Source organism: Lepidochelys olivacea (assembly GCF_965140295.1).
Source record: "Lepidochelys olivacea isolate rLepOli2 genome assembly, chromosome: 10".
NCBI lineage: Eukaryota > Metazoa > Chordata > Testudines > Cheloniidae > Lepidochelys > Lepidochelys olivacea.
The window spans coordinates 54951513-54964635 of NC_140420.1; the positions used below are offsets into that span (position 1 = coordinate 54951513).

The following is a 13123-nucleotide window of genomic DNA, read 5'->3' on the forward strand; positions in this document are numbered from 1 at the left end:
TCGCCAAAAAAATTAAAATATGCAGCCGCTATATATATATCCTCACCTTGGAGATTTGTTTTTTGCTTCAGTTTTCTCAAAAAGTCCATAATAAGGAAAGAAACCTCTTCAGTGAGACATGTTAAGAATAGAGAAACAGTGAACCATTGCTTCTGGCTACCCATTTGTCTGTATCTTTTGGATGGTCGCTTACGGTCACAGATTTCTATAAAATGTTCTTTTAAAGAAGGGCACTCAAGGTTCAGTTCACTTCCACTCTTTGTATTGCATTCTGAAAACTTTCAAAGCCGCTGTCTCAGCAGCACTTTCTATAGACAGTTGATTTATTTCACAAGGTACAGACTCCTAGTCAGTGTTTTTTGTTTGTTTTGTTTTTTTAACTTTTTCAGTGTTTTACAAAGGCAAGAGGATATAGCATTGCTTAGGAAAAATCCATTTTCTCCCAGTAAGGCTCTATAAACGACATTTATTTAACTGAATATTGATCACAGCATAAGTCTCATAGGCTTATCATTCCTGAGGCGCAGGAGAATTGGAGGATGAAGTGCAGAAATTGTCTCAGTAAAAGACATGGACGGTACAATATAAGAGTGATGTACTGGAATTGCCCATGCACTTCCTATACTTCTAGATAAGATTTTTCAGCTAATTCCTCTCATGTAGTTTAAATATTACTCTAGAGAATTACACAACATATAGAAATTTTGCATGCTAAACAGAAAAGGGCCAGATAATTCAGTTATTTGTATGTCAGCTAGGAATCTGGACCATGGCTCTTATGTCAGAGAAAAATCTCTCCTTAACTCACACCATTCCCTGTTTTCAAAAAATGACACTATTCCTCAGCTATCTGTAACTGTACCAAAGCATTTGTGCAAGACGTAGCATTTGGGGCTATTACTATAGAACACTGAAAGTGGTACTTTTCTTCCTTGTATGTGAGACAGAGACCCGTGAGAGTGAACTCAGAAAACCTTTATTGATCCTGAACATGGGATCAGTTTTCACCATGATAAAAAGATTAACAATGGAATGCCATATCCTGTATAATAGGGCACGCATTCTTTTATATATTTCTTGGTGAGATGGAAAAGTGAACAGTGATGCAGTAATATTTATAGGCAAAAACATTATTTAGGTAAGTCAAGAATAGAGAAAACTGAATAATAATTTTAATTTCTCAGACACATTACTGGGTTCTAACTTAGATGTAACCAACCAGGAAAAAGAGCTGGTTATCACAGTGGATAGCTCAGTGCAAAGTTTTTATCAATGTGAAGCAGTGGGTAAAAATGCCAACAAAAATTCAGTGTATATATAAAGAAGATTGAAAACAGTACTGAAAATGTTATTATATAAATTATGCTTATGATAGTAATTATTATTATACTAATATTGTTCTACTATTCATATTATATTTACAGGTTACACTGGATTAAATAATTATTATGTTAATATTTTTATATGGCTTTTATATACATCAGTGGTACAGCGTTCGCTCACCCAATTAACTGTGTTCAGTTCTAGTATCCTATCTCAGATAAGATCAAGCATTAACAAAAGGGGTTAAGAGACCAGAGGGGTTAAGAGATGGGTGACAGAATTATTAGAGGGATGGAAAAACCTGGAACAAATATTGAAAAAGATTAGGGTGAAATCCTGGATCCGCTGAAGTAAATGCAATTCCCCACCAACTCCCCCCATTGACTTCAGCAGGGCCAGGATTTCACCTTAGAAATGTTTTTCGTTTGGAGTGAAAATGAGTAAATGGGGCCAGAAAGGGGCTTTGAAATAATGTTATAAATAAGTAAATCCCATTGTACATAGATTTGTGATTCCACATCCTTCAAGAAGTGCACCAAAAAGTTCTATTTGTGCATAACAATAAGAAGGGCACGTGCATCACTGTTCACTTTTCTATCTCACCAAGAAATATATTAAACAATGTTTGCCCTGTTACACAGGATAGGGCATTCCACTGTTAATTTGGGAGAATGTCTAGGCGGAGAACACTTCAATCTCTCTGGTCACTTGATTACAGACCTAAAAGTGGCAATTCTTCAACAAAAAAACTTCAAAAACAGACTCCAAAGAGAGACTGCTGAATTGGAATTAATTTGCAAACTGGATACAATTAACTTAGGCTTGAATAAAGACTGGGAGTGGATGGGTCATTACACAAACTAAAACTATTTCCCCATGTTTATTCCCCTCCCCCTGCTGTTCCTCAGGCGTTCTTGTCAACTGCTGGAAATGGCCCACCTTGATTATCACTACAAAAGGTCCCCCCCCCCAACTCTCCTGCTGGTAATAGCTCACCTTACCTGATCACTCTCCTTACAGTGTATATGGTAACACCCATTGTTTCATGTTCTCTGTGTATATTAATCTCCCCACTGTATTTTCCACTGAATGCATCCGATGAAGTGAGCTGTAGCTCACGAAAGCTTATGCTCAAATAAATTGGTTAGTCTCTAAGGTGCCACAAGTCCTCCTTTTCTTTTTTGCGGATACAGACTAACACGGCTGCTACTCTGAAACCTGAACTATATATAGTACTCTGAGCTTGATCTAGCTCCTGTCAAAGTCAATGGAAAGACTCCATTTGACTTCAGTAGGAGCTAGATGAGACTCATTACGAGATCACCATAAATGAAAGTCGGATGTTCAGTAGTAGTTTATGCTGTAGTCCTGTACAGCATTTTGAGTTTCATGATCTCTTGTCTTATATGTGAGTTGCTTACAGTGCTTCTTTTTTCGTATGCCTCCAGAAACAAACAACAAAGCTAGTCAGTAAATGGACAAGAAAATTAATTTGAAGGAGATTCCTCATCTCTTCCCGACCCACACCCTAGTTTTTTTTTCTTTTTGTGCATATTTTGATACTGATGAAAAGACCTAGAGGCACAGGTTTAGAGACTGAAGTCCTTTCTCCACAAGGCAGGTATGACATTGGTAATAGAAGTGCCAGCTTCCTATGCTGCCATACCAATGTGCCTCAACCTTTACCTGGGAGGTGTGGGGGAATACTTGACTCTCCACCCTTGGCTTCCCTATAGAGAGTGCCAAAGGGGATGGTAATTTTAGTGATAGGGACAACCATCCACTAGGAGCTTGGTTGAGAATCGCATAAAACTGGTGGCTACTAAAATGTATCAGATGGTAAAGATTTCAATCACTACTAATCTAACCTGAATTTGAAACGAAGACTGAAAGAGAAAAGGTTCCATGTGTCATTGTTAGTTCTTGTAAGACCCTTATTTCCCTCTTTCTCTTTGTCTATTGTAATAACCTTGAGGGGAAAAAATTCTTCATTTGTAAGTTGATCAGCTGAGATCATTGTGCTATGTTTTCCAGAGTTGATAATTCAGAAGATCCAGTGTATGAGAGTTTAGAAGAGTTCCACGTTTTTGTCTTAGCACATATATTGAGAAGACCAATTGTTGTTGTAGCAGACACAATGTTAAGAGACTCAGGGGGAGAAGGTAAGTCTTTCATTAGCACTTTATGCACTAGCTAAAATAAATAAATGTAGTAGCCAAGGATTTTAAGAGCACAACACATTTGTCCATTATAACAGTCTTTATAATAATGTCCCTAAACGAGGGGTACCAGTGCAGAGCATTTCAGGGATTTTAGGTCTGTGGAGCCCATTATCTTTCATGTGACTTGATTCATGTATCTAAAACCATATACAGCACTGTGAACATTTGCCCCATTTTAAAAACAATATTGAAATTCAGGGACTCTGTAACAAATTTATAGGGCAATCAAGCTCTGTTAGCAAAGTTCTAATTCTGCTGTATTCTTTTCTCCTTCTACACTCTGCAATCATCATTTCTCTAGCAGTGTTTATGCTTCTTTTTAATTTTTCCTTCATATACATTTCCTTTTAAAATTTGAGCCCTTGTTTAATATAAAAGTCACTGAATTTAAAAACACAGTCTGTAGTTGTATGGTTTATCTAATGGGCTTTGGATCAAGTCCTGGGTCTTAATACATTTTTAAGGATAGATCAACTTATTTTATTTTCCTATTGACATATTAAAAGAGGGTAGGCAAATATTGCAATACATGTGGACTGTACCATGTGAATTAGGACACCAATAACAAACCACTAAATAATGAATTGTGCAATGTATCATCAAATCAAATAGTTTGCAAACAATTTGTGCACTAAAATGTGTTCTCAGAAAGTGGTTTGAACCATTTCAAGTAATGAACACATTTATAAAGTTCAATTTGTTTGGACACAAAAAAAGTGAAGTTTATCCAATAAACTATTCACTATGAATAATTTGCCCAGTTCCCATTATAGTCCTATTTTTTTCCTCAATGTTTTTGCATATGTTATCCTATGATGGGTCTTTGTATGTAATAACACTTATTATTAATGTTGTCCCAAAATTCCCACTATAAGTCCCTGTTTACAGTTGCTTATAACTTTGCCAAACTATAACCACTTAAGCTAAAATTTTCCATGCTGAGTGTCTGCCTTAGGCTGAATTCTTTTGGAAAATTTCAGCTAAATTTGTTTGGCTGTTTCTGAGAACAAAGCTGGGTGGACCTGTATTGTTTGCCCAGGTTAAAAAAAATTCTAGTGATCTCTTCTTTGAGAAGCTCCAACACTCTTATGCTTTGGAGCAGGGATTTGAAATTTGGCAGGGCTTGGCCTTAGTGTCAGAGAAGTGCCTTTTGCCATCCCCATCTAAATCCACCCAAATTTGGCCAAGTTCTAAGCTCACACATGCCCAGGCAACCTTAATTCTGGTATTTCCTAACTTGCAACCTTAATGGTGTTCTCTTAACGTAGTTTTCAGTTCACCAGCAGAGCTGGAACCTTTAAATCCATGCCACAAACCTCTGCCACTTGAGGTAATAGCATAGGTGATAGCAGTAGCAGGCTGTCATTCTCTATGTGGACCAACACTGGAGAGAGGGAGGGGGGATGAAGCACACACTTTGCCATGAGCAAGCATGAACTGCAATCTTTTGTAAAGACTTATACACTTGGATAAAACTATATATATTCTTCCCTAGCCTCATTCTTGGAAATTCCTGAACCATTTTGGCTAAAATTTATCAAACATCTTAGCCTGACAGTCACCCAGCATGTGAAATTTCAGCTTAAATGAGTATAGTTTGTCAAACTTATAGGCAACCAAAAACAAGCTCTTATCATGGGAAGTGTTGGTTTAATCTTATGACTATGCAGTGCTAGCATGCCTGCCTATAATGTCTAGTGAATAATGCACAGTTAAATAGATCATCACATAAAAAATTATTTTTTCCTGGTGCAGATTTTTCCATACGTTTTCCAACATTTTTATGTTACTAATGTAAACAAGTGTTGAAATATGAGTTTAACTGGGGCAGGCTTGAAAACTAACAGTGTTTAACACATAGATAGTACTTTCCTCTTCAGAGTGCCTTGCAAACATTAATTCATCTTTGCTGCCTCCTACCCAGCTGTGAAGTAGGTAAGTGTTATTAATTATCCTCATTTTACAGATGGGCAAACTGCAGCAGAGTTTAAGTGATTTTTCTGAAGTCACAGAGGGAGTCATTCTCAGAGCTGGATTTAGAATTCAGGAATTCCTAGCTGCTAATCTGTTACTCAGACCAGTAGACCATGTTTACTTTTCCATGAAGAAATTATTAGTGGTTTTGTGGAGGCAAACAAAGGTGTTCTAGTCACTGCTTAATGGACTATTGTTTTGAATGCTATAGTTATATGAAACTTATGACTTGCCTCATGTATAGTATAAGAGCCTCTGTAAAATAATTAGGCTCCTGTATAATAATGCATTAATTGGTACTGTGACGTTCCCCTCTGGTATTATCTAGACCGGTGATCTGCTAGATCACTCCAATCCTTGACTCTGGGAGCCAGCCTTACCCTGCTCTGCTCTGAGAACCCCCACTCCTGGGCTGTTCACACACAGCCTGTAGCATGTAATCTGCTCCTTGGACTGTGCAACCAAATGACACTAGCCAATATCTCCAGTCCCAGACACAACCCTAGGAACCTACGTCTTGCAGTGTCCAGTTATGCCCGCTTGACGCTGCAAGCTAATATGAGTTTGTCAATTTAACAAAGAAATTGATATGTACCAGGCTTGTTATCCCAAGGGGAGTCTCTGACACACTTCAAACCAAATGCACTGCTTCAGGTAAAATAAGCAAACAGATTTCTTAACTATAAAGATAGATTTTAAGTGAATATAAGTCAAAACATAACAAGTCAGATTTGGTCAAATGAAATAAAAGCAAAACACATTCTGAGCTGATCTTAACACTTGCAATGCCCTTACAAACTTAGATGCTTCTCACCACAGGCTGGCTGGTTGCTTTTCAGCCACGTTCTCCCCTTTGATCAGCACTTCAGTCGCTTGGTGTGGTGTCTGTAGATGTAGGTGGAAGAGAGAGGGAGGGCATGGCAAATGTCTCTCCCTTTTATCATGTCCTTTCTTCCCTCTTGGCTTTGCCCCCTCCCCTTCAGAGTCAGGTGAGCGTTACCTCATCGCAATCCCAAACTGACCAAAGAAAGGTGGGTGACTCCTTCCAGAGTCTAACAGATTCTTTTGTTGTTGCCTAGGCCAGCATCCTTTGTTCCTGTGAGGCTGGGCTGGGTTTGTCCCATACCTGTCCTGATGAGGTGTGAACTGCCTTTTCGTTCTTGGAGAGTTTTTGCCTGGGCTTGCTTTGAGCCATGTGGATACATTTTCAGCCCCATAACTATATACGTGAAATTATAACATTACTATAATATTACTGTAGCAATTACTATAACATCACAAAAACAATCCTGCACAGTGCATTATAAGCCTTGTGAAGACATCCAACATGACAAACTTTGCATTGGATAACACACAATCGTTTTATAAAGATGAACATGGGGGTCTAGAGTGTTCTCCTGAGGTACAGAGTATCACAGGTACATTTAAATTTTCAGGCACCTATTCTCTAAAACCTCTGCCACTTTAACAAAAATAACTAAAAAATGTAATATATGATGATAATAAGTTGGCCAAATCAATGCGTGAACAGGGCTTAGAAAAAATCCTTCACCAATATACAATAGTTGAATGAAATATCAAAGAACATAAAGGAAAAAGGAACACAAACACTTGAACTCTCCCCTTGCAGAGACAGTACTCATAACAAATTGTAAATGAGCACTACATATGCAACAGTAATCAAAGAAATTTGTTTGGCAAAGAAAACTAGTGGCCAAGAAAATAATCAGACTACATTGCCAAAAAAAATTTGATACTGCACGTTTGGTGCCAATAATGAGAAACTTTTCCTTGTAACTAAAAATAGTCCGTGGAAAATTCAATTCTGCTCATATGTATCAGACATGAAGTTCTTGTTATTAGTTACATCTTTTAGTTATGGTTACATCTATTAGTTACAGTTACATCTTCACTAATAAACCATTGCAATTAGGAGAGAATTTGGGACAGGAACCAAATTGTTTCATAATTATTTCTAAATTCATAATTCCTTTAAAATTTTACCATGAGACTTGAACTATTCTTTAGACTATTTTCAACAGCAAAGAATTAGGTTTTCCCCTCACTTAACACTACCTGCTGAAAGCTCTGATAATGCTGAGTAGTGACTGGTATAAATTATATAAATAATGTCTGGGTCCATTTTCTTGCTGCATCCCATATTTTATGACTTGTTTACTTCAAGAAATCTTGCATCTGTCTTTGCAGCATTTGCACCTATCCCATTTGGAGGAATTTACTTGCCACTGGAAGTTCCACCTAACCGATGTCACTGCTCACCTCTTGTCCTGGCTTACGATCAAGCGCATTTCTCTGCTCTTGTATCCATGGAACAAAAAGATCAACAGAGAGAACAAGGTATGCTGAGGAATTTCCTGTCTAGTCAATATTTTGTGGTGGAGTGAAATGCAAAGTGCTCATTGCTGTTTTTATCTCTCTAAAAGGAAACGGCACCCATTGGATTTTACTGTAACATACTGGGTAGGCTCATTTTAATTATCTAAGAACAAGACTGGAGCCAAGAGCTCCTGAGTTCTAACCTTTGCTCTAATGCTGATTCTCCCTCTTTGACATTGTGCTTAACCCCTTTGTGTCAGCTTACATATATGGAAATGAGATACTACTACTCACCTGTTTTACACTGGGGATCCTGAAGGCATTCACTAATTAGGGTTAGTAAAGTGTTCTGAAGATGAAAAGTGAGTCACGCAGCTGCTGTTGAAAGCTTACATACGGTATGTCTACACTGCGATTAGGAGGTATGATTGCAGCTCACAGAGGAGCTCAGAGCCAATTTAGTTTTGATCTAGCTAGATCAAAGCTAGCTCAAGTACCAATAGCAGTGTATTCAGGGCAGAATGGGTGGTGGCACAGACTAGTCTCCTTAGTACAGCCCTCCCAGGACCTTGGGTAGAAGCTAGACCATGCTAGCCATAGCTACACTGCTTTTGTTACTGGAGCTAGCTTTGGTCTTGTTGTATGCGACAGTCACACCACCTGATTGTGGTGTAGACGAACCCATATGGAAAAGTATCTTTTGAGTTGTGTATTAAACATATTTTTCTTTTTAAAAAATCAGTTAAAACCTTTATTTCTGATCCACTTGCTGACATCTGTTCTTCTGCAAAAAAAAAAAAAAAAAAGTGATGATAGCTGTATAAAGACTATTTTACCATAGGTTTGTATATCAGGCTTCAGTCTATTGAAATATTGGGCTAAGAATGGGAAGAATCTTAGGGCCAGATTCAATCCTACATCAAGAGTTGAGGAGCTGGTCATAGCTCCCTGATCCTGTATGCCAATCTGCACCAGTCTCAACGATGCTTAGGGATACATACACTTTAAGTGATCACTCTCGTTACAATGTGTATGGTAACACCATTGTTTCATGTTCTCTATGTATATAAATCTCCCCACTGTATTTTCCACTGAATGCATCCGATGCAGTGAGCTGTAGCTCACGAAAGCTTATGCTCAGATAAATTGGTTAGTCTCTAAGGTGCCACAAGTCCTCCTTTTCTTTTTGCAAATACAGACTAACACGGCTGCTACTCTGAAACCTTTTCCTCAAAGGTGATTGTTACGCTGTCTGTAGTGGCTCATGACTGTAATGCCTACCTCAGGGCAGACTGTCAAAAAAAGGACAATTTGTTCTATAATTAGATTTCACCAAGCCAGTAACATATGTGAATTCCAGGATCACTTTAACAGTCTTGCCATGGAGTTACAGACAGTTTCCTTAGACTCTCCAGTCTATCTTGCCACCAAGGCAAACTGGACTTAATGATAAATGGTCACTTACACCAAAAATCACACACTACTCAGGTTGCTTCCAGTTCAAAAAGACCAGTCATTTACCCTAAATCTGTTGGTACCCTAGATCTTACCCCAAAGACAACTCCTCTAGGCAATCCTGTAATAAACTATCTAAAGGTTTATTAATTAGGAAAAAGAAATGAGTTATTTACAGGTTAAAGCAAGCAAACATATACACACAGATGAGTTACCCTCTAAATCCTAAGAGTAACAGAGTTGTAGTGATCTGTCAATTCAGAGTGTCTTTTAGGGCAGACCCCAGAGGTAATCCCCAAGATCTTTGGCTTCTCTGGGTCTGTGAGAGTTCAAACAGCAAAGAGATGAAAAATCTTCATATCAACTGCTTTTATTTCCCTCTTCCAGCATTCAAAGCGATGGGAGGAGGCCTTCTGCATGTACTTCTCCATGGGGCAATTAACAAAGCTTTTGTCTTTTAATGGCCCACTTAAATTTTGATAGTCCTCCTGGATGGGCAGGGGGAACAATTCCAGTGCATGGGTTCACAAGTTCAGAGCAAACATTTTGCAAAGTTATAAAGCAAAACATATATCTTTTCTTATAGCAAGGAAAACAGACACTACAGATGAAATTAATGCATGCAGCAACTTACAAGCATTTTATAGAGTCTGAACACTGAATACATTATTATAAGACAAATACCTATTTTGAGCAAAACTAACATATAGGTGAACTGGTATGGTCTCCAGCTATGAGTTGACAGTTCTTAGCTAATGTCCACAGCTTGGACAAGAGCTGTCATCTGGTTAATGGTGCAAATGCAGTTTTCCTCAAAGTTGATAATGGATACCTGCTTTTGTTATAATGAAAAGGGACTCTGTTTTTGTAAATGACACATGGATTACAGCTTGACAGATCAGTACAATACAATTTTACAAATATCTCTTTGTACATATAGAATTTTCACGTGCAAAAGTCTTCATCTATGTGAAGAGGGTGAAATTCACCCCCGTGCAGAAGGTCAGCATAATGCCAATGTACCACTTAGTCCTAGTTAAGCCCTCAGATATGTAATAAAAATGGGGATTCTTTTGTTTATGAAATAATATAATTTTTTTCCCTCCAATGGGAACCATCAAACACATTTTAAAATCTTTTGCACAATGTACAGAAATTATTTTGAGTTAATGCACGGAAGGGGTTTTCTTTTTTAAAAATGTTGATCTAAAATATTAAATCCTGGAAGCTAAGGCATCCAAAGATAGAGGCCACTTTTGAAAATTTGGTCATATATTCCTCAACCTTTTTACTGGCCCCAGAAACATTTGCTGCTGGCTGACGACAGAATGGACAGTACAGGTGCTGGCAAAGTCACTCGAAATAAATAATGTGACAAAAGAAGTTATCACATTAAAAGTCTAAGACAACTTAGACTGGGAGCTCTTTGGGGGAGAGAGACTGGTTTTTTTGTTCTGTGTTTAACACCTTACACAGTGGGGTCCAGTCCATGACTGGGGATCTTAGGCATTATGGGTAATACAAATAATAAATAATAATAATAATTACAACGTTTTTGGGAACATCATGACAATTAAAATTGTTTCCATTAGTGTATACTTGCTCTATTACAAATTGCTACAAATGTGTATTAAAGGACCAGTTCTGCCTAATACTTGCTACTGGGCATAGCACTAGCTATTATGAGTGGTCCCACTAAAGCCAAGTCACAGTATTCAGCATTATGCCCAGTGGGAAGTGTTTCCAGAATCTGCTCCTTCTACTGTGGAAGAAACAATATATTTTATTGCATTAATTTAAAAATAGTATGTTGTATAATTAACATTATATCATATAGAAACACAAGGGGCAGAGTTAAGGTTGTGTGTGAAATGTTCATTTTGTCATTTTCTGACTTTTGAATGCTTAAACAGGCCCCCTCACTGTACACTTATTTTTAGAGGTGCTTGGATGAAATATAAAATAGAACAGTTGTCTTTTCTACTATGGGCCAGATCGTGGCCATATACTCCAGGTTCTTTGGGACATTCCGTCAGCACAAAGCAGCTGGTCTTGTTCGCTTGAGGAGTCTTCCTGTGCAGAAGTCTCCAGTAGCGTAACAGCTCCTACAACAATTTCCACAGTGGTCACAGTGTTGCGGGCAATGGTCGATCAAACAGGGTATGGCAAGAGTTTCCCTATGCTCTAGTAATCCCTGGCTACTGTAATGATCCCCTACTGCTCTAGCTTATGCGAGGTACCAGACCAGCCTAGTAGCCACACTAGCAATACTATCAGGGGAACATAAATGTGGCTTAGTGGTAGCTATCTTTGCTTCCCACCTCTTTGGTTCTGCACTTAGTAAAGCTCTGCTCTTCCACAGACGCTAGCCCTTAGTCGTTAGTTGAGTCAGAATTCCAGTTAGTTTATTTTAGTAGATGTGAGTTCAGACCAGGTTATCATCCTACTCTATGTACCTGGATAAACACTATTTCATTCAGACTCCTGACAGACTTGGCGCCAGGTTGTAACTGGGCTATTGTGCAATTTGAAAGACACCTATACCTGCAAGCCAACTGTCCAGGAAAAGTTTCATTGTATGAAGTTCAACTAAATACAATCCATTACTCTAGAGGCTGACTGTTTCATTAGAACCACCTCCCCATCTTATGTTCTTTATCAGTGGGGGAAGAAGTATTTCTCACTAGACAGGTCAAAGATCAGAGAAACAAACACTGATCTGCTGCTGGTGGAACAAATAGTAGTTTATAAATAGCAGTTCAATTGTAAATAATTAACCTAGGATGGGAAATATTATTTGTTCAGTGAAGAATCTACCCAGAGTAACAACCACAAAAATCTGTTTATAATGGTGATAGCTTTTGTTCTCAAGTGGCCAAAATACCGTCTGCCTGGGGAATGGGCTGTGTCATTCACCCCTTAAGATGGTTCACTTGGAGACCTCGCAGAGCAGATGGAGGATTTCAAGGGTCTGATGACTGACTTTTGAGGTAGCTGGTGGATGTGATTGTTACTACAGAGGGCTCTCTTCCCCATCTCTTTTGGTCTTCACAGAATAATATTTTGTGTTAGGATGAGACACAATAATAACAGAAGATAATATACAATAATAATATAAAAGCCACAAATGTGAAGCCAAACACTGGGGGCATTTTTGTGTGTTTGGTTTTTATTTGAATGTGAAAGCCCAGTGCTTTTGTAGCACAAGGGTGATAGATTCCCATCTGAAGTTGATTCCCTCCCCTCATCAGACTGATTTCAAGTTATTTGAAGATACTTTTCTTGGGGGAGTCAGGAGGAGACAACTAAAAATGGGTCTCTTGATTTCTAGACCATTACTGTGAAATAAGCAACTGTCACATTGAAATTCTTTTAATCATGGGGATTTAGCTGATTATTCCTAAAAGCCTTTATTCATGAATTTGTCAGTTCAAAGGCACAGTAACTCTTTTTATAAAGACTGATTTCCTGTAAATGGATAAATGTAATGGCTCTACTCCCAACATAGCTCAAAGCATCCTTTGATTTAAATGTTACAAGGAGACACTATGGAGTAAATAGCTCCTGTGATTGTGTGTAGCTTACACCCCACAAATTCTCAGATCGGTTTAGAAAGATTAGTATTAATTACTTGACAGGGTCTGTGAACTGTTGGGAAAATCAGAAAAGTGGACTGTTGAGCTTATTTTAATTGACTTGCGGTTGTTTTTCACATTAGTATGCTAGCTATAATTGTGTTTGTTTTTCAAAGCTTTCCAATTGTATTTATTTACTAGTGATCCCTCAACAAAAGCGAGACCAAAAAAACCCCA

The 13123-nt window shown here is 38.1% G+C and overlaps 1 protein-coding gene across 1 annotated transcript in view; it reads left to right on the top strand.

The window, feature by feature from the left end:
- The window catches only part of OTUD7A (OTU deubiquitinase 7A), a 250890-nt gene that overhangs the window by 221195 nt on the left and 16572 nt on the right, over positions 1-13123 (top strand). The window contains exons 11-12 of the mRNA XM_084640497.1: positions 3358-3485; positions 7728-7877. Of these exons, the coding sequence (XP_084496623.1) occupies positions 3358-3485; positions 7728-7877 (278 nt within the window). The remainder of the gene's footprint in view (positions 1-3357; positions 3486-7727; positions 7878-13123) is intronic.